At 57.3% G+C, this 26,029-nt stretch overlaps 1 protein-coding gene across 1 annotated transcript in view; it reads left to right on the top strand.

The window, feature by feature from the left end:
* Window positions 1–26,029, top strand: part of SRRM3 (serine/arginine repetitive matrix 3) — a 42,971-nt gene that overhangs the window by 9,744 nt on the left and 7,198 nt on the right. The window contains 9 exon segments of the mRNA XM_053213539.1: window positions 4,748–4,849; window positions 13,789–13,917; window positions 14,018–14,098; window positions 14,614–14,643; window positions 15,095–15,157; window positions 15,277–15,312; window positions 17,120–17,170; window positions 17,636–17,740; window positions 18,094–18,271. Coding sequence (XP_053069514.1) covers window positions 4,748–4,849; window positions 13,789–13,917; window positions 14,018–14,098; window positions 14,614–14,643; window positions 15,095–15,157; window positions 15,277–15,312; window positions 17,120–17,170; window positions 17,636–17,740; window positions 18,094–18,271 — 775 coding nt within the window.

Here is a 26,029-nt window from a genome sequence, read left to right on the forward strand (position 1 = left end):
GCCTCACACAGAGGGGATGGTCAGGCAGAGGTCATTTGACCATGACCTCAGTGTTGGTCCCCTGGCATCAAGGACCGTGCCTCTCTGGGACGCACCCACTAGGTCTCCAGTCAGGACCCCTTACCCTACCCAAGCCCTCACTCCAACGTTTATTTATTTTGGGGACAGAGAGAGACAGAGCATGAACGGGGGAGGGGCAGAGAGAGAGGGAGACACAGAATCGGAAACAGGCTCCAGGCTCCGAGCCATCAGCCCAGAACCTGACGCGGGGCTCGAACTCACGGACCGCAAGATCGTGACCTGCCCAAGCCCTCACTCCAGATGGTCCTTAGCCTGGAGTCTCCTGTAAAGCTAGCTCTCAAGTCACCAGTGCCCCCCAGCCCCCAAACCCCTAGCGGCAGCCTGGTCAGTGGAGGGCACAGCCACTCTGGAACCCAACAATCCAGAACTGAGCAAGCTATGGCTACTGGAAGTTGTTCTACGTCCTGTGGGCTGAAGATGTACAGGGCTCTCCCACCTCCAGCCAGTCCCCAGAAGGTGCTCCACAAACACTGGGGACCCTTGCTCTGTTACAAAATCCGGTCATTAATATCCATTTCTACAAACACGGGTTCATTCGAGTCTATTTACCAGGTTCTCAGGCATTTGACAGATATTCCCACTCGTCACAGGAACACACATTCTTTGGCCCCATTAAAAAGCAATCCCTTCCTTAATATTGATGGATGGATGGCTAATTCATTGGTGATTGATGCTGCATTGGAATCACCTTCACGCAGCCTGCAATCACCATGGGGCCAGGGACAGAGTCCCTCGCCTGTGTGATGTGCTGTTCCCACCCCAGCCCCAACCTGTGCCCCTTCCTCTGCCCCGGAGGCGGGCAGAGCCATGCTCTGGGGCTTGGAGCTTGGAGCCTCCCTTCTCCCTGTTCTGTTTCCAAATCCATCAAATGGGAAGAGGAAGACCGTCCACCCTCTCCGAGCTGGAGTCAAGAACAAATTAGTGACCCAGGGACCCAGGAAGTGATTACATAGGAGCATCCCAGTCTGGGTGGAGACAGGCAGAAGGAAACATTTTCAACTCTGAGGACCTCTTTTAAAATGCAGTATTCTGGGGCACCTGCGTGACACAGTCAGTTGGTTAAGCGTCTAGCTCTTGATTTCACCTCAGGTCAGGATCTCACAGTTTGGGAGTTCAGGCCCCGCATCGGGCTTTGCGCTGATGGCGCAGAGCCTGCTTGGGATTTTGTCTCTTTCTCTCTGGCCCTCCATCGCTTGTGTGCTCTCTCTCTCTCTCTCTCTGTCAAAATAAATACATTAAAAAAAAATTTAATGCAGTGTCCCCTCACCCTGCCCCAGCCTCAGAGGGCGGTCCAGGAAGCAACGACGAATTTGGCACATCGTTCCCTCGTGGCCCATAGAGTGGAGGCGAGACAAGGGAGCCAGATTGCCTGAGCCAGGCAGCTGGGGCACTGAGACAGGTGTCATTGCTGTCCCTGTCCCCAGTCCCCTGGCCAAGCCTTCGACTTCCAGTCTGGCTTTGGCACGGCTGCCAGGCCTCTGCATGGCAGGCACTGCCACCTTCACAAGGACAGGGTAGCAGCCTCCCTACCTCGGCCTTTGCCTCTGGGAGAACAGGGAGATGGACCGGAGGTGATTCCTGACCTGGGACACTGCTGACCTGGCAGGGGTGTAGGGTGGAAGAAGGCAGGGAGCCTGGGACAGCTAGACCCTCGGTCCCTCCTGCTCTGGGACAAAGGGTCCTTGGTCACTACTATTTATTGGGCAGCTATTATGTGCCACGCACTGCGCAGAGTGCTTTGTAAGCATCATTTCCCTTAATCCTTGTGACAGCCTTGAAAGACAAGTCACTGTCCCTTTTCACAGATGTAGAGGTCAAGGTCACAGAGCTAGAAAATGGAGGGTGCCAGGACTCAAACGCAGGACCGCCTGGTTCTCGGACCTCTTCCCTTAATCACTGTCCAACGTGGCCTCAGCTGAGGGCTGACCTCAAGAGATACGAGGGAACGGGAGACTTGAAGGCAGAGGTTGTACCTGACACCTCTTTGCCCAGCAACCAGACGGTCATCCCTGGGTCCCCACCTTCTCCTAGCAAGATGCTCTGGGGCATAGAGGGGTCCTCCCTAAGCCTCCAAGTCGATTCAATCCAGCACTCCTGGCCTCCCAATGGCCTGCGCTGAAGTTCGTCAACTTGCCTCAGACCTGCCTGCTCTGGGATGGGCCCTAAATTCCTGCACATGTCCTGCTCTAGGTCTTAGCGAACCCTGAGTCCTGCTCCTACCTCCCGGCCCCCTATGCTCCATAGACTCCAGGAGTCTGGGGAACTTGGGCCCTGGCCTGAAGCCCATCCCACTCAACTGAGGATGCGGCCCAGCCTCGCTCTTGGGCCATCTCCCCAGCCCCACCAGGTCCAGGGCCCCATGGCCTGAGACAGCCGGCCTGTCTCTCCCACCCAGAGATCCACGAGTCAGGGTCTGGGCAGCGTGGAAGGGCCTCTGCTGCCTGTCTCAATGTTGGTGCCAATGACAAGCTGGTCCCCTGAGGAGAAGGCGAGAAGGAAGCAGTTCCCATGTGCCTGCACTGCTCAGAAAAGGGGCCACCACCCCTTCTTCCCGGGCACCAGGACAGCCCAGCCGACCAAGGGCTCTGCACTGCCCAGCAAACAAGGCCAAGGCACCTGCAGCCAAATGCCCGAGTCTGAGCCTAACAGGGACAGAGGTGGACATTGATGAGCATGAGCCAGTCGGCAGGCGGTCCCCAGGTCCCAGCCACCCTGCATCCTGGATGCCTTGCTGTCCACTTCTTCCCCTGGGTCCTCCCGCCCACTCCCCACGCCCACTGCCCAGCTCTGACTTCACGGTCTCCCACACAAAGCCCTGCAGTAGCCAGTGCCGGCCTCCCTGCCTCCAGATCCCCCGCCTCTAGCCACGCAGCCACCAGAGTCAAGTGTCCAAAACGAACATCCAACCTTCGAACTGTTCGATGCCTCTCCGTCACCAGTCACTCATTTGTCAAAGCAATTTGGAGGCCACATGTGGCAGGCAAGGTGCCAGATGCTGGGACACAATGGCAATCCAGACAGACAAGGTCTCTGCCCTCAGGAACCCCCAAGCCAGTGCAGGATACAGAGGAGTCGGTCAACAGGTAACAACACAGGAGCTACCTGCTGGGACCTGGAGGCACAGGTTGCTATGGAAACACAACCTAACCTGGTCGGGGGTATCTGTCCTGCGGTAAACAGCCCATGAGTCACGTCTTTGTGCTTAGCCATGATTATTTCCACTGGCTAAGCCAGGAAGTTAATTTTGTGAGGCAAAAGATGTGCTCATTTCTTCTGGCTTTTGAAAGGAATTGCCAGATTGCTCTCCAAAAAGGCTGGGCCAATCCCAAATGCTTGGTGGAGAGGGTAGGAGGGGAGGGGAGGAGGGTAGGAGAAGAGAGGGGAGGACAGAGATGGGGTCCCTGAGAGGCAACAACGTGCCATTTTCATGGACAAACTGAGTGCAGAGGCCTGGGTCTGCTGTGAGGACAGAGTGGATGGTGAGTGAAGGACAGAGACAAGACGGGACCCCGGTCCTATTTTGCCACCATGTTTCCCATCCAGGACAATGACCTGCAGCCCAGAGATGGGAGGGTGAGGGGATTAGGAGGCCAAGATTCATCCGGCAACAGACGCGATATCGGCTGTGCGCCAGGCACAGGGCACGGGGCTGAGCGCTGAGCGAGCGAAGGCCCCCACACCCTGCCCCGGAGCAGCATGGACACAGGCTGGAGGGGGAAATGCCAGAGGAGCCAAGAGGCTGTCACGGGGATGCAGTGACAGGGGATGATGACTGACCCCAGGGTGGGAGCAAGGGTGATAATTCTGGACTTTGGTCCTTAGCCTGAACCCAGGCTTAGGGAGGGGGGGAGGGAATAGAGAAGTTGGGGGACTCCATTCAAGACCAGACTTGGGGCTCCCGGGTGGTTCAGTCGGTTAAGTGTCCGACTTCGGCTCAGGTCATGATCTCACAGTTTGTGGGTTCAAGCCCGGCATCGGGCTCTGTGCTGACCGCTCAGAGCCTGGAGCCTGCGTCAGATTCTGTGTCTCCCCTTCTCTCTGCCCCTCCCCTGCTCGCACTCTCTCTCTCTCTCTCTCTCCCTCTGCAAAAATAAATAAACATTAAAAAAAAAAAAAGACCAGCCTTCACCCACCTCCCCCCCCAAAACAGAGAAGCAATGGATCTGGTACTGGGATCTGGGACAAGCCGCTTGCAGCCTCGCTCTTGCAGAGGTTGGGATGAGTTGAGGACTTCCCAAGGCTATTGTAAGGATCAGGAAAGCGGAAAAGTCCTGGACCTTCACTTCTCCCTTAAAACGTCTCCAGAGAGTGACTGCGGCCTGGACGTGGGAGGGTGACCTGCCCTGGGAGTGGGGGGGACCAGGAGGAAGGGCACAGCTTCCTCCCCACAGTCTCCCCCCCTTCCCCCACCTCCCGGGACAACTCTTCCCTTTTTTTCATCCATTTGTTTGTTTGGCTGGTTGTTGCTTGTTTGTTTAGTTGGTTGATTGTCTGGTTTGGCGCAAAAAGCCTTGAGCTTCCCCAGGGCTGAGAGCCTTGCTTGGTTGTGTGACCTCAGACAGGTCTTTGCAAGCTGGAAGGTGCACTTGTGATGGGGGGGGATGGGGGGGGTGGGGAGGGAAAGAAAGCCAAGAGGACAGCCCTCACCCACCCTGTGCCCCTGCAGGTACTCGGAGGAGGAGACCCGACAGAAGGTCAGGACTTTCCGGCAGATGCTGATGGAGAAGGAGGGAATGCTGACCAGGGAGGACCGGCCTGGGGGCCACATGTGAGTGCTCACTGCTTGGGGGTAGGGGTGGGGGAGGGAGGGTGATCCGGAAACTTCAAAAACATTCTGAGCCCAGCGTGGCCGCTGGCTGACAGTGTGGCCCCAGGCTAGTCCCACTTCCCCAGTTATTACCACCTGTAAAATGGGCCCCGGAGTAAGCACGTGTTCCGGAAAGTGGGAACCGACACACCGAATGCCATTGCTAGCGTGGCCAAAGAACCATCAGGTAAAGAGAGCAAGGGCTCCGCAGGGGTCACATCTTGCGCCCCTCACAGGACAGGAGGAACACCAGTGTGCCATGGGCCATGGGCTTGGCATCCAACAGGGGAGCTATGGGGAGGCAGATTTATCTGGGGTTAGAGAAACTGGGGACAAGAATGCCACACAAGAGTGCAGCAGGCTGCTGTAGGAGTGTGAGGGCAGCCCGTCCCTGCGCCAGTCCCGGCCCCACTGGATGGCTGACCGCGCCCCATGCCTGGCAGGCAGTGCGCACTGAGGGGGCTTCATGGAATCCACTCAATGGGCCTTCCCCTCCCCTCACTGAGCCTCAGAGCCCTACCTGGTTCTGGCTCTGGGCGGGACAGAGGCTTCTAGAGCAGCCAAGGTAAATACTCCTGGCATTTCTTCTGGGGGGGGGGGCGGGGACTAATTTGAGGAGCAGGCATTTTGCCAAGGCCCCTAAACCCCTGTCACTTTTGCTTACACCCCAAACAAAAAGAGAGCAGCATGTTCTGAGAGATTCTCCTGTTGAGGACAGAGAGAGAGACAGAGCACAAGTTGGGGAGGGTCAGAGAGAGCGGGAGACACAGAATCCAAAGCAGCCTCCAGGCTCCCAGTGGGTCAGCACAGAGCCCAACTCGGGGCTTGAACTCACAAGCCTTGAGATCATGACCTGAGCCAAAGTCAGAAGCTTAACCGACTGAACCACTCAGGCGCCCCTCCTGTCGCCAATGTCTTAAAGACAAACAGCATCGCAGGAGTAGCCAACCTGGGTGGGCAGCGGGGAAGCCCTTTCTTTGTCCTTCTGGATGGCTGGGGGCTCCGGGGGTGGGGGAGTCCCGCCGTACCCCACCTAAACCTCACCTCTCTGGTTCAGGTATGGAGAGGAGCAAACACAGGGCAGTGGAGGCTTGCGAGGGGCTCATGGGTGATCTCGGGGAGCCAGGCGATAAGGTGGCGCTAATCACCACCTCCCTCTCTGCAGCCGCCCTCAACTCACAGCACCCTCAGCCACTCCCGTGCCCTCCCTTCAGTGATGCCCATCCAGCCCCCTGCCCCCCACCCCCACCAAGAGCAGGACAGCACCTCTCTTCCCTTCCTAAAGCTCCTGAGAGCCGGATCCTCCTGCTGCTGCCCGCACCACCTCCAGACTCGGAGGTCCTGGCTTTCCCACTTGTGCCCCCTCAAATCACCCCAGTGCTTTTCTGGAAAATCGCCCTCCTCTACACAGTGCAAGGGACAGAGGCCTGTGTGGACTCTCCTGCCACTTTCCCTGGCCCTTTCAGCAAGAAGCGTGCCCTTCTCCGCTCTCCCAGGCTCCTTCCTTCCTTCCTTTCTTTTTTATTTTAATGTTTATTTATTTTTGAGAGAGAGAGAGCGCACATGCACCCGCCTGCTCTTGAGCAGGGGAGGGGCAGAGAGAAGGGGAGAGAGGATCTGAAGGGGGCTCCATACTGATAGCAGAGAGCCTAATGTGGGCCTTGAACGCACAAACCACGAGATCATGATCTGAGCCAAACAAAGTTGGACACTTAACTGACTGAGCCACCCAGGTGCCTCCCAGGCTCCTTCCTTTTAATTGAATTCCCCGTCCTTCCTCAGCTCTGCTTCCTCCTCTGGCCACTGTCCCATGTTTTTCTCTCCTTTTTCAATCGAATTTCTGTAGACCATGAGGCACGTGTTGCCCCTACTTCCTTAGGCCACGCAGCCGTGGTCGGCTTCCGCCCCAATCCCTGGGACCTGCTGACACCAAGGCCTCCAGAGTCCTACTTCCGGTGGCCCGTGCTTCTCGGCAGGCCTGGCCTCTCTCTAGTCGGGGCTACCACTGTGCTTCCCCTTCTGGAAGCCTACTTTTCCCCTGGCTTCTGTGTTTCCTCCTGCCTCCCCTGGTGGCTCTCTCTGTCTCCCTTTGCCCCTGCCCTCCTCCCGGATGTTGGGCCCTTCCCTCTGCCTTCCCTCTTCTCCCCAGGAGGGGGGGATCTCACCTGTTCCCCTGCTGAGATGCCTCCTGTCAGGGGGTGCTCTCAAGTCTTTGCCAGGGGTCTTGATCATATCTTCCCCTGTAAGAACCAGGATGCACTGGGAAATTCACCAGCGTGTCCATCATCAGAAGAAATGTCCTTGAGGGTCTGTGCTGGGTGTCCCCCCCCCCACCCTTCCCTGTGCTAGGAGCAGGGAGGAGAGGAGGAGGGGAAGGGGCCCCCTGCCTCCCCCCCCCCCCCCCCCCCCCCCGCCGTGGCAACACAAACCTGAAACCTGAAACCAGGAATCACCAGCAACCCCTGACAAGAAACACCAGGGCCGCTTGAACCACGAAGCCCTTGTGTGTGCTCAGTAGAGGAAGAGAGAGCGACAGGCTGGGGTGGTCAGTCAGGAAGGGTCCCTTGGAAGAGGCAGTGTCTGGAAGATTCGATGATCAGGGAGCACTCCTGCTTTGGAGGCAGAGAAGAGTGTAGACTAGGCTGGGTCCTGGGATTCCGCTAGCTAGCGTGTTAGAAGATGCTATCAGAAGACTGATCTTTATCGGTTTTGTTTACTGCTCTATCTCTGGTACCTAGAACACTGCAGCTCGCCTGATTTTCCCCAAAGCCTGGGTTTCCTCCTCTACGTGGGAAAAGGGGTGGGGCCGGAAGGTTTCTTCTAGCTCAGGGAGCCAAAACGATGTGAAAATAGCACTCCAAACGGTGACTGAGGCAAGCTAAGGAGGCTGATGGTGGCCTGGATAATAACTCGCAGGCTGGGAGGAGCCCGAGGCCCAAGGCAGAGAGGTGACAGGGAGCTGGTGACCGATGGGTCGTGTGCCTTCCTGTGGACCTGGCATCAGACCGTGGATCTTCGCTTCCTAGCTCGGAGTCTGGGGTAGTGGAGGGAGAGTGTGGGCTCTGGTGTCAGACACGTCACCTGTCCCAACCTCCAAGCTCCATGTTAACCCCCCGGGCCCTGGATCCCAGCTCGACCACACCCCGGCTGTGTGACTTGGGCACGTCCTTGACTTCTCTGGGCCTTTACTTCTTTACTTATAAAAGGGACCACTCGGCAATCTCTGTGCTTATGCCTCTGGCTTCCTGACCCCGATACCCCAACCCCCTCATGGACTGGATTTTGAGACATGGAGAAATCCAGTGCCCTCTTAGAGGGAGGTGACAATGCCAGAGCCAGTAGAATGTCACCTCTCAGGAGGAAGAGAGGAGGGATATCTGATTTTAACCCTCCATGGACTGTAGGAGCCTATGGTACCTCCCCTTCAGGAAAAGGGTCTTAAAGGGGCAGGATCACTCCCAGCGATCTTAAATTAATCTACCAGTTTGAGTGACCGTCTCTTGAGACAGACCGCCAGGACACCATATTGCTGCAGTACCTGGACTGGATTCCATAGACGGTGGCAGCCGGTGGAAGGTTTGGGGGAGGTGTGATGTGGTCAGACAGGTGTTTGGGGACTTTCTTCTTGGAAAGAGGAATCAGAAGGGTGACAGGCGGGGAGAACCGTGGGGCAGCTGGCATGGTAATCTGGAAGCCAGATGACAGACAGGAGTCAGGTCCCAGAGACATTGAGAGAGGACATGCCTTTGTCCTTGCAAACTGACTGATGTTGGGAGCCTATCTTACCCCCGAAACCCTCTGTGGTTCCCCACCATCCATGCAGCCCTGGACACCCTGGCCTCCTACTGAAGGGTCTCCACACTCTCAACCCAGCCCGGTTCCCGGCTCCCAGCCTCAGGCAGCAGCCATCCCGACCTGCAGTTCCCAGCTCCCTCCTGCTGTTCCCAGGTCCATGCCTTTGCTCACCCTGGGCCCTCGGTCTGGAACACCCTGGGCCCCTCTGCACTGGCTCTAATTCACCCCATCATTCAGGGCTGCCTCTAAAAACCACTCCACCAACATTCCCGGGATAAAAGTAAACCGTTTTCCTCTTTGGAATCCACACAATGCTTTCTTACTTCTCGTGGTTGCTCTCGGTTCTATTTTGTTTTTTCCCTCGCTCTAATAGACAAGCTTTAAGAATAATTGTTTTCCTAGTTATGTAACATTAAAAAAAAATGCTCGGGAGAGAGGGTTTCTGGAAAACAATATTCATAAGCTACTCCCTAACACAGTGAGCAAATTCCAGTCTTTTTTTTTTTCCTGTGCATCCGGTTTGCTGCATAGTGTGACATCTCTGTGCCTCATGGTTTTATCTATAAGATGGGAATTTTCATGATGGTACCTATGTCACAGAGCGGTTTGAGCATTAAATGATTAAATGAGATAAATACAGACACAGTGCTTAGAATCGTGCCTGACAATACGCCCCCATGCACTGTGTGGAGCAAGGGGAGGGGCCTCAGGCCTGACTCATCCCTGTTCCCGCCACCTGTCCTGCCATCCTGCTCATCCCTGTTCCTGCCACCGCTGTCCCTGTCCCAGGCCCCAGGCAGACCTGGCATGCCGGCTGAGTGAATGAGCTGGGAAAGCAGACCCTTTGCCTGGAATCCTCCCCTCCTCTGTCTGGACTCATTCATCTGTTGATTGGCCATTATGCTCTTGGCTAATGGGAAACAGAACCAGTTAATGAGAGAAGCTGCTGGCATGAGGAAGAGCGTGTGACAGGCAGTCTTTACTCAGGTCAGAGCCTTGGCCGTGGCGGCCGGTCCAACACATGTCCTGTGCGGTGAGGACCCTTGGTCCGTTCGTTCTTGGTCTCTCGTCACTAGACCCAGACTGTTTGGCTGGCTTTGCTCAGCTCTGTGGGGGCTGGGTTCATTGTATCACAGGGGAGTAACGCCTCCCGCACCTATTCCACAGATGTGGTGAGGAGTCAACTAGATGACAAACTCGAATTTAAAGGCAGGAAGTACTAGGGGCACCTGGGTGGCTCAGCTGATTAAGCATCAGACTCTTGATTTTGGCTCAGGTCATGATCTCACATTTCGTGAGTTTGAGCCCCACATGGGGCTCTGTGTTGACAGTGCAGAGCCTGCTTGGGATTCTCTCTCCCTCTCTCTGTCCCTCTCCTGCTCACATACAGGTGCATGCATGCTCTCTCTCTCTCTCAAAATAAATAAATAAGCCTAAAAAAAAAAAAAAAAAAAGAGCAAGGGGGTACCTGGGTGGCTCAGTTGGTTCAGCGTCTGACTTCAGCTCAGGTCATGATCTCGAGGTTTGTGAGTTTGAGCCCCATGTCAGGCTCTGTGCTGACAGCTCAGAGCCTGGAGCCTGCTTCAGATTCTGTGTCTCCCTCTCTCTCTGCCCCTCCCCTGCTCACACTCTGTCTCTGTCTCTCAAAAATGAATAAACTTTTAAAAAAATGTTTTAAAAAGAGGAGGAAGTGCTACACAAATCTAGAACTCCATGCATATCCAGAACTCCGTGAATACACCCACAACGGTGTCTATAAAGTAGAGGCCAGGGCTGAGCTAACATCGGCAGCAGGGGCTGGCCAGTGAAGTCAAGGCCTGTCCTGTTTGCACATGAATTCTCAAAGCCAATTGCATAAGTGAACTTGTATCCTTTAGTCAAAAGTTCCCAAACCAAAGGGGATGTTCCTTTCCTTCTCTGGGCCTCAGTTTTCTCCTCTGTAAAATGGGGAGGTACAATTTCTCTAAATCAGGCAGTGACTCTGATTGGGATTTGTGGACATTCGAGGGCAATTGAAACATTAGAGAACATTATTGTTGGTGATATTATCATCCAGGAAAGGCAGGCTAGGAGAACACAGGGTTCTAGCCTTGGGAGATCCTGAAAAACAGATGTGCTGATATCAGCTGCACAAAGTCAGCAAGAGAAGCATCAGCCTAGGCCCTTTTATACCCCTGGAACCTGCAGGACACAGAGGTTCTGGAACCAGAAGGCTCTGAGAACTGTGCCCCTCCCTGAGCCCACTACTTAATGCCCTGTGCTTGTACTTTCAATGCTCCCAGCAGCCGAGAGCCCAAGTAAATCTCTCGGAAGGGACCACAGACTGAGAAAGGCCAGCTGAGAAGTCCCCAAGGAGGGAGAATACAGAAGCTCTGTCCCCAGGACAGAGGAAGAAAGATGTCTGTAGGGGTGCAGCCGGCAGAGCAGGAGGGCACAGTGTGGGGAAGGAGGAGTTCGGATGTTACAGGCAAAAAAGGATCCCTGCCCAGGGCAGTGCCCAGATGGAGCTGTTTTATTTTGTAAATAACCTTTATCACATTTTCGTCAGGATAGACTCCGGAGCTCCCTCCTGCCATCGGCTCACCCACAGTGTTTGAGGTGCCCTTAAGTTTTGCCAAAGACCGTGTTTATGTGTCAGGCATTTGTGCGGCTGAGGACTGTGTGGGGGTGACACCGTCAGGGTAGGGGACAGTGGGGGGGGGGGGGGTTGGCGCACGGGACAGGCCGAAGAGCTGGAGATTTCAGGAACAGGAAGGAGGCCACTGGCTTCAGGAAGAGGAATGTGGGGAAGAGCAGAGAGGTCTGAATGGAGGGGTATGGGGATGTTTGGCTCTGTGGGGTGCAGGGGGAATGACGTGAAGCCCCCCCCCCCACCTCTGTCGCCCCAGAGAAACCTCCCACACTACCCGTGCAACTTCAGGGTTGCCCCGGGCCAGGTCGGGGTTTAGGAACCAAACAGCATTCTTAATACTGGCCTCCAGGCTAGCTAACACTGTCAGATTTGGGTTACGTTCTTTTTTTGTTTTTGTTTTTTTAAGTTTATTTTAAGATAGGGAGAGAGAGAACGAGCAGAGGAGGGGCAGAGAGAGAGAGAGAGAGAGAGAGAGAGAGAGAGAATCCCAAGCAGGCCCCTTGCTGTCAGTGCAAAGCCCAATGCAGGGCTCGAACTCACAAACTGTGAGATCATGACCTGAGCCAAAACTAAGTCAAAACACTTAACCTACTGAACCACCCAGGCTCCCCAATTCTTTTTTTTTTTATACAAGATCAGTTCTTTATTATTATTATTTTTTTTTTTAGTTTTTTGTTTTATTTTTGAGAGAGAGAGAAACAGAGTGTGAGCAGGGGAGGGGCAGAGAGAGAGGGAGACACAGGATCCTAAGCAGGCTCCAGGCTCTGAGCTGTCAGCACAGAGCCTGACATGGGGCTCGAACTCATGAGCTGTGGATCATGACCTGAGCTGAAGTCAGATGCTTAACCAACTGAGCCACCCAGGTGCCCTACAAAATCAGTTCTTCAAAGAACAGATTAGTGGGTGCTCTACTAGAGATTTGCTCCTGGAAATTCTTTCACCTTGTAGCTGTGGGGAGAAGGTGAGGGTGCGTTAGTGTCTGACAGGGGTCCCTCTGTCTAACAGTGGCAACCATGTGTGGGACGACCGTCTGGGGCCAGGCCTGTCGCTCATGTCAGGAGCTTCATAGAGCGAATCTCACTTAATCCTCTCCTCAGCTGGGATATTCTTTTCGGGCTTGTGGAGATAAAGGCCTGGGGACTCAGTGAGCATGGTCATGCCTGGATTGAGACCTGTCTGTGTGAATCCAAAGCTCGTGTCATGTCCTTAATGCTCTGCCACCCCCAGTGCTGGCCTGCCTTGCTCCGGGCAGGGAAAGAGTGAGCCTGGCGAACAGCACCCAGGAGTGAGGGTAGTGGTACCTGAAGCAGGGCTGAGCCTCCATCTGGGAAGGGCACTGTCTGAGCCAGAAACAAAGAACGGAAAGTGGGGAAGCCACCACCTTGAAGCCATTACCCTGGAGATGGGCTTTGGAGGGTCGCTTCTGGGCTTGAAGAAGAAGTTGCACAGTACTGTTTCCCCCAGAGAATCCCCCAGCGGCCCTGTGACAGTTATCACGCTCCTCTCGGAGAAGGGGCTCAGAGAGGGGGGATGACAGGTACCAAGTCACACACGGACTCAGGGCCAGTGCACGATGAGGCCACGCCTGCGGCTTCAAAGCTCATGCTCCAGCCGCAAGCCCCGCTGCCTTTAGGAAGAGAGCATCCCTCGGCGAAGCGCCCGCAGGGAGCGAACATCTGTGGCGGAAGACGGCTGTGGGCTCCAGAGCCGAGAGCAGGGACGGGACGCTGCGGTCCCTGCTGAGCGCAGGGGAGGGCTCTGCAAGATAGATGGGGAGCCGCGGAGGCGGCGGAGTGGCGGGGCCCGCGCCGCTGCCACCGGGCGGTGATTGATGACAGCCCGGCAGCGGCAGCGGGAGAAGAGCAGCCGGGCCTCGGGAGGCTGCGGAGAGGAGGGCGAGAAGAGGCCATGAATATTTCAGAACCGCGGCCGGGGGCGGGGGGACCGGATGGGGGCCGGGAGGGAGGCGCTCGGCGGGGAGGAGGGTGGGGACCAGGCCGGCGAGCGGGGTTAGGGAGCTAGGAGGGTGGGGAGAGCGGGGCTCACGAGATGAAGGGGGGCTGCGGACGGGGAGTGGGCTGAGCGAGGGGCAGGCGGGTAGGGGTAGGACAGTGGGGCTCAGGGGCACAGGGATCGGTGAAAGGGGCTCTGTGCGGGAAAGGGGGGCTGGGGAGGGCAGAGGAGCACTATGAATGGGAGTGAGGGGCTTGGCGAGGGGAGGGGGCTCACTGAGAGGTGAGACTAAAGAAGGGGACGAAGGGGCCGAAGGGGCGGGAGGGCCCGGCTGAGGCCGGGTGTCTGCAAGGGAGGCGGCTCTTTGGGTCGCCCAGATCCCCGACTGACCTTCTAGGGGTCGGGGCCGCATCCCGCAGACCTTGCGGGAGGACCAGGCCTCGGGGCGCCGCGCTGAGAAAGGGGCAGGCGGAAGGCCCGGCCCTGGGGCGCGGGTGGTGAGCGTCCCTGTCGCCGGCAGCGTGGCGGAGACCCCGCGGCTGCTCGAGGGCGCGGAGCCGGGCCTGGAGTACGCGCCCTTGGACGAGGACGACGGCCCGGTGGACTGCGACTGCCCGGCCGCCTGCTACCGCGGGCACCGGGGGTACAGGTCAGCGCCCGCCGCGGCGGGGAGGGGCGGGGGGAAGGGGGCCGGAGCCTCCCCTCCTCCCTCACCGCCCACCCCCAACCCCCCACCCCCTCTCACCCAGGACCAAGCACTGGTCCAGCAGCTCGGCGTCGCCCCCTCCCAAGAAGAAGAAGAAAAAGAAAGGCGGCCACCGGAGAAGCCGGTGAGAGCGCCGCCCGGCCGGAAGGGGCGGGAGGGGCACGGTGGGGTCCCCCAGGTGCGCACCCTTCTGCGGGCAGGAGACCCAAAGTTGCATTTGTGAGCCCCGCGCCTCGCCGCGACCCTTTGCCCTTACAGATTCCCGCCCCCTCACTGTGGGGGGGGGGAGGGGGGGGCGGCAACGAAGGGCCCGCCCCCTCACCAGGCTCCTCCCCCTCGCGGAGCCCCTCCCTTTCGCCCAGCCCCCTCCCCTTATTGGCACTCACCTACCCCAGAACTAGACACACTGATCCGGCTCCTGGGTCGACCGCTAGACCCGCGCTCGCAGTCCCCCCTTCTCGCTCCCCCGGCGGTCCTGCACTCACCACCACAAGTGTGAGTGGCCCGGGGAGGAGGGGTTTAGCTGGGTCACATCTGTGGCTCCCCATCTGTGTGTCCCCCTCTCCTATCCCTTGCAGACTTCTGGAGCCCCAACTAACTCTGTCCAACTGTCTGTCCTTTTCTCTCCCTGGCCCTCAGCAAAAAGAGGAGACTGGACTCTGAGTGCAGGTCAGTATCACTGGTTACCAGGGGCGGGGGGGGAGGGGGGGACAGGAGTGGGGATGTCTGTGGGTGGGCAAGACTCCAAGACCATCCCCCAGAGGCAGGAGGCCTGCCACATCAGGCCCTGGACACTGCCAATGTGCCAGCTGTGCCTACGGAGGCCAGAAATCCCACCATTGGAGCCTCTAACATTTGGGTTTGAAACAGCCCTCACTCAAAATGCCAAGGAGGCTGAAGGGTGGCTAGGGGACAACACAGGCAGCTCGATCACCTACCTTAGGGACCTTGCTGGCCCTCAGGGCCTCGGTTCGCTTTGTACAATGGGCAGCCGCTTTGTACAATGGGCAGCCGGCTTCAGCTAGATGCCCGAGACACCCAGGTTTCCCCAGCATTTCCAGCTGCCCCTCCCCGTCCCGGGCACCAGTTCACTAGAACCTACCCCACCCTGTGTCCGCAGCTGTGGGAGCTCCTCACCCCTGCGCAAGAAGAAGAAGAGTGTGAAGAAGCACCGAAGAGACAGGTACCTTCCCTCCCCTGGGGCCTCCTCTCACTCCTGTCGGCCCAGGACCATGGCTTTGCAGATCTGTGTCCCCAGGCCACCCCAGACAAGCTCAAGAGAACCCTTTCGTGGCCCTACAGGTCTGATTCTGGGTCCCGGAAGAAGAGACGACACAGGTGAGTGATGCCCTGCTAAGGATGTGGACAGAGGCTAGTGCCACCCCGTGGGGACCAAGGCCCAAGGGAAGCAGTGATGGGAGGGGATTGGTGAGGGTCTTCCCTTGCTCCATCCTCCCTCCGGGACTCCTTCCGGGAGGCAGGCAGGGAAAGTTGGGGGTGGGGGGCGAGAAGGAAGGCCAATTGTTTGCAAAGCTTTCTGGTCCCATGAGTCAGCCTTGATGTCAGGAAGGGAGAAGCTCAAGACCCCACATTTGCAGGGAAAGGGCATCCATACAGAAGGAAAGCTCAGTGGGTGGGAGACAGGTGGGCGAGCTGTGGCTGTGGCTGGCAGTTGTGTCTGGAGGACAGGTGCCAGCCCCCAAAAAGACCTGACTGACAGGTCAAGGAGCTGGCCTCCAACCAGGCGGGGCTGGGAGCCAGCATGGGGCTCTGAGCAGGACAGAGATTGTTCAGGATGGATTAGGGGAGGGGAGGGAGGAGGTGAAAGTCAAGAGCCCTGGCAGAGGCTGGAGTGGGGAAAGTAGAGAACTCAGCATGGAGGGAAGGAAGATGTAAGGCCGTCCCAGCCCCAGGGTGGGCATGAGGGCCAGAGGACCTCCCAGCAGCCCTGAAGAGGGACAGAATCCCCAGTCTCATTCCTGCAGTGGGAATTCGCCGAGGGTCATTTGCCAGGTGGGGTAGGAGCCTAAATAAATAATCCTGAATCTCTAATTTCCCCAATTTCCCATCTTCCCTTCCTCTCTTCCCCCCTTCTCAGGGGCCAGTATGGGCCCCTACTGCCCCCTAGTGGTCACCATCCATCTGCACAGATCCTCTGGCCAGCTCCCAGGAGTCCTGGGAAGGACCTAGAGACCACCTAGGGCTAGAGCAGCTCCAGGTGGGGAGACTGAAGCCCAAAGCAAGCAACATGGGTTCTAGAACTAAAATCTTTGGCCTCCTGGGCCTGCCCCCACCCACTCTGCTCCTGTGAGAAACACATCCCAGTTTTTTCTTAGCATCACTTCATATTTGGTCAGAAAGAGGCATCTGTTCAGGACTAGAAGCATCCAGCTGGAAATCTGGTGGCATCAGGGAGAGTGGGGCTAAGAGATCTACAGGGATCAGGGGTGCAGTGAGACCTTAGACACCTACTAGGAAACTTTTCAATCCTTTTGTCAAAGGTAGAAGGAGAACACTGTGGGGCCTGGCCCAGGGAGCTGGATGGGATGGGACTATAGGGGGCAGGACTGGGTGGGATGGAAAGCTTTGGGAACAGCGCTTGATGAGAATCCAGAGGACTCAAATGCAGGGAGATCATGCCCAAGGGAAAGCATTTCTTTCCTAAACCCCCGGGGAGCTAGCCCAGAGTTGGGCCACTCTCTGAGGGGGCAGAGAGGCAGGAAGCCTGGGCTCTGCCCTAGAGAGCCCCATCTGAGGGGACCTGGGAACAGGGGACACAAATTAGGTGTGGAAGGGCCACCCCCACCACCATGACTCATAGAGGGGCCTGTCCTGAGACCAATTCCAGAAGGAAAGGACAAGTCAACCTTCTGGGGTGGTGGACACATCGCTTATGGCACCCCCAGGAGGAGCAAGACTCTGGCCCAGATGGGCAGTGATCCTGGGAGAAGGAAGGAAGGAGGCTTGGCTGTGTGAAAAGGAACCAAAGCAGTGAGGTGGGATGAGCGAGTCCACACCAGCTGGGGTAGGGGTGGGGGGCTCAGATCCCAGACAGGAACAAATCTCAGCTCCCTCAGCTCCCTACCTAGGCACACCCCCTGCTGGGCTCAGGCCGAGCTGTCCCCTCAGCCTCTGCTTTCTGCAGATCTCGAAGCCCCAAGAGCAAAAGGAAAGAGAAGAACAAAGAGAGGAAGAGGTGAGAACCTGTCACCATTCTCTAGCTCCTCCGCCTCCCTCCACTCTTCCCCCACTCCGGCAAACCTGGCCTTCTAGAAGCACGGAATTGGGCCCTTGGAGATAGTTCGTTTGGTCCCCATTGCCCAGATGAAAAATTCCGACCCAGAGAGGAAGCCAAGAGCCCCTGTGTGTCAGTGGCAGAGCCAGAACTGGAATGGGGGCCTCTTGCCTCCCAGTCCTGGGTTCTTTCAAACTCTGTCTTTGTTACTCCCCGCGTCCCTCACCCCCTAGTCACAAGAGCACCAGCTGAGGAGCCGGTGAGGTCTTGGGGGTCCGGGCTGTCTAGAGAAGAGGGTGCTTTCTCCTAATTCCCACAAATGACCCCCATGGACTAGAGAGGCTATTTCTGTAGGGTACTATAGGGGGCGGGGTCCCCCGTGGGGCAGTCAGGCGGAACTTAGGTACTGGCTGGTTTCTCTCCCAGGCCACACGCGGAGTCCCCAGGTCGGAGGCCCCGTCGCCACAGCAGCGGCAGCTCCCAGAGCCCCTCCCTCTCCTCCCACTACAGCGATTCCAGATCACCCAGCAGGTAGGTCCTGGGCCCCTTCGAAACGCTCCAGAGGACGTTCAGCTCGGTTCAGCTCTGCTGGGGGGTGGAGAGTTGCAGATCGAACCCTCCCAAGGGCTGGGGAAGAGGCTGGTGGACAGAAGAGCAGTTGGTGGGTGGAAGTCTACCAGGAGGGTGCAGGTGCCCACCCCCCTGCAAATGGGCGAGGAAGAGCTTCCGGCCGCGGCTCTTGGAAGTCGAGGCAATAGGTGGGCCAGGGCCTTGCTCTCTAAATGCAAGTGAGAGGCAGGAGAAGGGGCAGCGGTTCCGCTCGCAGAGGGGGCGGTCCCACGCCGGCTGCCCGCCACGTCCCCTCCCCACGCCCCACCCCCCAGGCTGAGCCCCAAGCACCGAGATGACGGGCGGAAGACGGGCAGCCAGCGGTCCAGCGGGAGCCGGTCGCCTTCCCCGTCCGGCGGCAGCGGGTGGGGGTCGCCCCAGCAGAACGGCGGCAACAGACAGCGGAGCGGAGCGCACGGGGGCCGCCCCGGCTCGGCGCAAAGCCCGCCAGATGTACGTACGCTTCGCTTTGCGGAGGGTTCCCGCGCCGTGCGGGCTGCGCCGCGCTGGGTGGGGTGTCACCGCCGGGCGGGACGCGGTGAGTGTGTAAATGGGGGAGGGAGGCGCCGCTTCCCCCTCCCGGCTCGGGAGCGGCCTGGAATGCTTGGTTGTTGCGCCCACCTGGCCCTAGTGTCAGGGCGAGGGGGGCCTGCAGGCTTGGGCCACCCTTGAGCTTGGCAAACTGATGGCCAGAGGGGGTTGACCACTGGGACTCCCAGCCAGTTGGGTAGAGAGCTGAGGAGAATCCGGGGTCTCCTGCCTCCCTCTCTCCAGGCATACTGGGGTGGGAGGGGCATGGACAATGCTAGGGGTCGCAGTCAGGAACCGGATTCAGAGACGGGGTCTCCCCTGGGCACCACTTAGGCCCTGAGCCTCCCTCTCCCTCTCCAAGCGCCCTCCCTCCCTCAACCCTCTCACTGGCCCCTCCCTCTCCCTCGAAGCCCTCCCCTTTCTCTGTCCCCAAGCGGCCACCGAGCTGCATTTCTGAAGTCCCTTTTCCAAGGAGAGTGTGTCCTTTCCCCCAGGGACTGGCTGCCCACGTGTGGACAGATGTCTCAAACCTGCAGGCGCCCTTGTTCCCCGTGTTCCAACCTTCCTAAAGCACCTGCCAGTGTCCCCATTGCTCCCTCAGAGACTCCACACCAACACCTCCCAAAAACTGTTCCCACCCATCCTCCAAGAGGGGCCAGGACTCCTTGAGACCCACAAGCAGCTGTGGCGATGGCAGGGGCTGGCAGAACAGACAGGCTTCTCGGCCTTTCCCAGGTGGAGGGGCTAGGCTGGGCTGGGAAGGGGGCGTTCTCCCAAGCCCCAGGGGAGCCCCACATCCCCTTGTATCCGTTGATCTCAGGGAGACGGGGCTGCAGTACTGGCAGGGGCACTGGGTGGGCAGGGGGACTTGGGGTGGACAGGCCTGCAGGTGCCCCCACCCCAGACCCTAAGGCTGCCTCCCAGCAGGGAGGGTGGGGGCTGCCCCTCCCCAGACCTCCGGTCTCAGCAGCAAATATGTCCGTGTTGGTCAGTTTCATTTTGATTTTTGGCTGTTTCCTTCACTCCCTTTATTTTCTCAAACACCCTCACCGCCAAGGCCTTAGTGAGGAAAGCCAAAGGCCGCAGACAAAAGGCTCTTGGCGTCAAGGTTAATTTTTGTTTAAGGACGTTACCTGTTTCGGGACTGCCCCACTTGGACAGGGTGCCAGGCTCCTGAGCTCCCAAGGGCCTGGCTGGGCCACATAGGGAGGATCACACCAGTGTCCCTGGATCTGTCCTGGGGGTGGAAGAGGACACACAAAGGTAGCTGAAGGCAGCCAGGACAGAGACGGTGGACAAACTCAGAAGAGAGTGTGCCCGTCCCCCCACCACCATGGGCACAGAGCCCCCAAACACCTTCTCAGGGGAGCTTATCATCCTCCTGGAAAGGCACAGAACGAAGCCAGGGCCAAAAGGAAGCTCCATCCCACTTCTGGTCCCCTCCCCTCCCTGAGCAGTAGGCCACCAAGAGCCCTGGACACGTACAGACAAAATAGCCACAGCAACGAAGTAGACCCCAGGACAGAGCAACCAGGGAAGAGGGTGTAGCCTCCAGCCTTGGGGAGGGTGCCCTGTCGGCCGCACCCAAATCTTGACTGCCTCCCAGAATGGGATTCCATTTTGACATTGCTCCAGGAGCCTCCTGGGAGACGGCACTCTGTTACCCCTTTCACAAAGCATGTTCCCCAAATCCTCTCCCTTCCCTCGGGCCCTGCGAGATCTGGGACCTCAGGACATCCAGGCCTCTCACCTGCACCCTTCCAGGGAGGTGAGATGGGGGCGGGGGTGTGTGTGTGTGTGTGTGTGGAGACTTTGCCAGTCACCAAAAATGTCTTTGGGGACAAGTACTGGGGGGCGGGGGTATTCTTGGACGCTACCTTAAAAAAAAAAAAAAAGAGAGAGAACAAACGGAAAAAAAGAAAAGCTCACCATTTTTAACCCCGTCTATGTTTTTGCTTGTTTTTTTAGCCTCCCATTTGAACCGTGGTAATATTGTGATTCCATTTTCCTGTTCAGTTGGCAAGGGAAGAGGGTGGGGAAGTTTATGTAACTTTTTCCTGTTTTGTTTTTGTTTGTATTTTCTTTCTTTTTTTTTTTTTTTTTTCCTTTGGTAATGTACAGAAATGCAAACTATCTCTCTGGTTGTTTTTTTCTTTTTTTCTATCTTCTATGTTGCTCTAGAATTTTGCTTTTGTGCGTGTTACTGTGGGAGCCTCTCCTCCTAATGCAGAGATGGGTCCTGAATCTCAAGTGAATATTGACCATATACATATGTCTTTATACTTATTCTTTTTCCCTTTGTAACCAGAATTTAAAAGGGAAGATAACTCTTAAAAAATGACTCCCACGCCAGCAGCCCCTGCGAAATCTGCAGCGGCAGCCAATCAACCCCTCAACCCCAGGGCATGTGCTGGAAATGCCTCAGCTTTTAAATGAACAGAAGTGGGCCCCCGGCCAGGCCATTCTTCCGTGTCCCTGTCTCTAAGGAACGTTGGAGGGAAGCTGGGAGACGGGAGGAAGAGAGATATTTCCCAGGTCACCGGAGGAACATCCAGGGGCAGTGAGCACCCTATGGCTCCCCAGTTCCTTCTAGTATAAGATGGCTGGGGGAGACAGGGACAGGCTACACAAGGCCTTCAGTGCCAGGCCCCAGATCCTAGAGGAGGGAGCTGTCCACACCTGTAGCCCAGGTGAGGGCTTCAGAGCCGGACATTCCCAGGCAAGACAAAAATCCTCATCTTGAGACAAAGGCCAGCTGGGTGCTGGCTCCCGCCACGGCTCTCTTGTCCCGTCCCAGGTCAGGATTAAACCCCCAAAGGGATTTCTGGGTTCTGCTATTTACTGCCAGGAGCTCAGAGAGGTCAAGTGACCGGCTCAAGGTCACACAGCTTTTTAGAGGTAGATCCAAAAGGAGACTCCAGCCCCCTCACCTCGAGACCACCAGCCAGTGGAGAGAGTAGCCAGTGGAAAAGCACACTCTGGGAGCCCTGAGTAAGGGGAGGAGGGCTTGGAGGTGGGTGCTGGTTGTCTCAGCTCCTGCCTTCCCCCTGGGGACCCCTTCAGATGTCCACGGCACACTCCCAGCTCTCAATTCCCTGGCACTGGGGCCCACCCACACAGAGACCAGGGAATAGGTGGGCCCAGCATTAAGCAAACCCAACTCTATAAAACTGTCACCTCAGTGACTCAGAAACCCTAAGCCCTCACAGTTCACACACGTATGGGGACAGAAATAGTGAGGCAGAGAGGGAAGGGGGCTGCTCATGGTCACGTGATTTGGCGATGGAGAAGTAAGATGCTGAGCCCAAGTGCCAGAAAAGGTGTGAGGTGTTTAAGGACTTAGAAGGAGGGCCCCCTGCCTTGGCTCCACCTGTCCCTGGCATTGGAAGTGTCAAGGGAAGCCTCTCCATTTGGTGAGGGTGACAGAGAAGGTTCCTGAGCGAGGCCCCCAGGCTCTCCCTGGCCTCCGCCTCTGGCTCAAATTTCATCACGAAATGGGCAGCCTAGGGTGACCCAAGAAGAGGTGTCTGTGGGACTGCCTCACCTGCTCCACCCCGGCCCCCCCCTCCTGCCCCCAGGAAAGAGCAGTAACCACAGCTGGGGTGGGGGGGGGGGGTGGCAGTCTGAATAGGAAGCGGCATCTTGGCATTTCTCCCAGGCCGAAGCCAGAAGGCAGGAGGGATGGGTTTTGCTAAAATGACGCCTAAGCAGAGGGGGAAAGCAGTTGACCTGAGGCAGGTTCAGGCCTCCAAACTGAATCTGTGGTTGCCTTCCCTTTTAAATGCACTGATCCCTTCACCCCATCTGTCCACTCTGCCTCATTGTAATAGCTTCTCTCTCTTTGTTCTGTCTGGGCCCGCCTCTCTCTATTTCCCTGCCTGTCTGTTTCCTTCTGCCTTTGTTTCCCTCTCTCTCTGCATCTCTCTGTCTCTGTCTCTCTCTCCATCTCTCCCCCCACATGGGCCTCTCTCCCCCTGCTGCCAGCCCCTCCTGAGCCCACCCTCTGGTTCTGCTTCCATCCGCTGCTTCCTGCATGCCCTCTGGAGGTTTTCTGTTGTTTAAAGAGTTAAGGAAAGCTTGGCTATTGGAGCCTGCGGGTTTAAACACAAAAAGAAAAAAACAAACAAAAAAAGCAGACCAAAATGGCTGGGCAGGAGCCCCCTCCCACCCCTGGGACTAGACCGAAAGCCACGCTGGCTGCACATGCAGGTGCCAGTTCCCAAGGGGGAGCACAGCTTAGAGTCACCGTCTTCCCCCCCACCTTCTGCATTCCCAATGCGGAGATCTTCTTTTCTTTTTTATTATTGCATTCCTGTCCCTGACCACTGAGAAGGTAGGTATCCCGGCCCGCTGTGCGCCCCGCCCCGCTCGCTCCCATCTCCAGATAAGCCCCCTGCCACTCTGCTTGGTTTGAATGTGGTTTTCTTTCTCTCTCTTTCTCTCGATCTCGCTCTGGTTGGTTTTCTCTCCTTCCCTTTTCTTTCTTTATTTTAGTGACTCCTCATTTGTAACTTGCATTTTTTTCTCCAAATGAGCTACGTACGAAAGCTGTGTTTCCTGGTTTGTCGTTTGGTTTTCTTGACTTTCCCCGACAACTTTTCTGGTTCATTTTCCCCCTCCTTTCCACCTTCCCTGCTCCTTCTTCTTCCTCTCCGACCCCACCTCCACCCCCACCCCTCCAAGCCCCGTCCCCCCACTCCCTCTCTTTCTCATTTTGTTGTCCGAATGCATTTCTGTGTGGTTAGCATTTCCAAGTTTGTGTTCTCCTCCTGGACTGTATGCTGCGGTTGAGCCAATTTGATTTCTGTTGTCTGGAGTAGCTGCTAAGCCCCCCACCCCTCACCCCTGCCAGCCCCCGGGGCCCATTTTGGCACTAAGCAGTGGTGGAGGAGCGTGTGCTGGCCTCTTGGCCTCCAGATCCTGGAAGAAGTTCTGGCTGAGGCCAAACCTGAGGAAAGAGCCCTGCCCCACCCTCCAGGGCCTGCTGGGCTCCCAAGGGTCCTGCCCTGGTGGCAGCTGGAGCTTCCAGGCAGGACCTACAGACTCTGGGGCAGCAGCTGGCACCAGGGCTGAACCTCACAGCTCCATCTTTTGGGTGTAATGGTCGTTGAACTTCAGGGGCCCAGTGAGCTGGCACTGGACTCAGAGGGCCTACTTAGTAAAGTTTCAGTGGGGCAATGTGGGGGACGAAGGGGACTCTCAGCTCACCCTCCCCCCTGCCTGGACCACTACTCAGCTCAGACAGGGTCTCCCTCTGCCCCCAGCATCGTTCCATCTTCTGAATTTGAGTTTAATGTGCAGAATGATTCGGAAAGGACAGTCAGTGAGAGCCGGGGTTCCCCGAGGTGTTGGAGCGGAACCGAGCTTAGGTCCTGAGACTTGCGACTCCCAGGCCAGTGCCCAATCCAGCCACGTTGGGGGTAGGTCCTAGGACCCCACCGCCCACCCCAGCTCTTTAAACTGTTTCCTGTCCCACCTGGGAGTAGCTGCAGAAGTTTGACATCCCAGCCCTTGTGAGGCATCAGCGGACCTCCGTCCTCAGCTCTGGAAAGAGAAAGTCCGGCTCTTCACCCTCCTCGCCGCCCCGCCCCCTACCCCCCCCCCCCCCCCGCTCCCCTATGTTGACCCCAGGGGCAGGTTGTGAGGAGCTCACCCACTCAGAATATTGCTCGGCTGTGAGTGGTGTTGGGAGGGCAGACAGGAAGTTGTTCAGGGAGAGAGAAATCACTCTGGGTCCCACGGGGAGACTGTCCCAGCCTGATGGGAGGAGTAGAGGACCTGATGTGACCAGGGACCCAGAAACGGGATCGCCACATGCTGAGCTAGAGGGGGTAGTTAGCTGAGCCCTGGGGGAGAGGGGGTGGAGCATCTCAGATGCTCACTGTTCTCGTCCTTAAGAATCCCGGGATGGGGCTGGCACATCATCTTTTGCCTTACTCTTTTCCATTGCCTTTTCCCTCCAAACATTTCTTATGTAAGCTAAAGAGAAGGTATCAGAGAGCAGGTGGTACGAAGGAGCAGAGGGGCTCCTGGAAGCCTGGAAGCCGGGCTCAGAGACAGGCGAGGTCCTCTGTGTTCACTGACTCATTCGCTCACACACACACTCAGCCAGCATCCGCTGAGCCCTCCTCGGTGCCAGGTCCCGTGCTAAGTGTCCGTGCCTGGGTTTGAGGGAACTGGTTTGCGGCCCCCACCTATCAGGCTGGGGCACTGACAAAGGTCACTCAGAACAATTAGAGGGGAAAAGCCGAGCCAACAGGTGGGGAACTCTGCTCACCACAGTAGGCCTCACAGCCCTGCACTGTCCAGACTGAGAGAAGGCCCAAGGGTCTGTGGGATCACAGAGGAATGCACCTGTTTCAGGGTGAGAGTCGGGGAGGCTTCCTGGAGGAGGTGGTCTTGATTGAGCACAGGGCCCACAGGCATTAGCCAGGCTGTGAGGGGGTGGTGAGGGCAAGGAAGGGGAAGAGGGAACAGGAGTCACAAAGAGCAGGCTTCTGGAGGAGATGCTTGGAGGTCCCTGGCCACAACAGTCCCGTCTAGCTATGAAATCCCATGGTGTCTGGACTGATTTCTCCCTCAGTTCCTGGGAAAAATGAGACCCGGCCAAGCTGAGGAGGGGGCTCTCACTCTGGCGGGACCATGGCGACCCTTTCTCCAGGGAGGTATGGGTGGATAAGAATGTGAGATTGGCCCAAGGAGTCTTCCCCCAGGGAAGGCGCTGTCTGCCACCCTGCCCAGCAGCGCCTTCGTCCCGTCCTCTGCCATCCTGGCACGTGGCCATGCCCAGACCTTCCTGCGCTGCTCTGACCCCGTTCATCCGTGAGGGGACTGTGAGTCACTTGTGCTCTGAAAAGAACCTTTCGACTCCTATACAGGCACCTCCCCCAGCAAAGACCCCAGTTATCCCCACTTTATCGATGGGGAAACTGAGGCCCCCAGAGTTAGATCACAGCAAACTCATATCAGGGCTGATTCCAGGTGTGCCACTTTTCCACTTACCATCATCTTAAGCTATGGCATTTGGCTTGGAGGAGGGGAGAGGGAGGAGGACTTGACTTCAAGGCATGCCAGGCAGGAAGCTTCCAGATAAGCACAGGGGGTCTGGCACAGAGGTTTGGGCCTCAGTGGTTGCGGACAGCAACGTGATGCAGGTGGGCGTCCACCCAACCCAGACCCTTTTGCTCCTAACAGTCCCACCACACGCCCAGCCCAACAGTGGGAAGTAGAGAGGACCCCCCCCCCCCAGTGTCTGTGGGAAGGAACACTGGGGCCTTCAGTCTCCTTCCCCCACTGCTGGCCTGTCTCCTGGAGTCAGAGAAGCTGGCTCAGATCCAGGGTCTAAGCTGGAGCCAGGGTTCACAGCAAGGTCTTGACCCCCATGTTTACTATTCTGCCCGCTTGCCTGGCTGCACGCCCCCCCCCCATCAGAATAGCAAGCAAAGGCTTCTTTAGGGTGGGGTCCAGCGTTTCCTGGGTTTGGGTACTATGCCTTGGCCACCAGGGCCCCCACTCCCCTGCCTGGGATCTGTTCACTTTCCACTCTCAGACAACCCAGGAGATAGGAAAGAACTTGGAAATGTGAAGATTCTGGAGATTTTTCTCATTTGCCTCCTCTGGGGGCTTTGGAGCTGTAGGCGCTGGCCACCCGCTGGGGTGCAGGGGATATGTGTTAGGAGA

The sequence above is a fragment of the Acinonyx jubatus genome, chromosome E3, assembly GCF_027475565.1.
Source record: "Acinonyx jubatus isolate Ajub_Pintada_27869175 chromosome E3, VMU_Ajub_asm_v1.0, whole genome shotgun sequence".
NCBI classification, from domain to species: Eukaryota; Metazoa; Chordata; class Mammalia; order Carnivora; family Felidae; genus Acinonyx; species Acinonyx jubatus.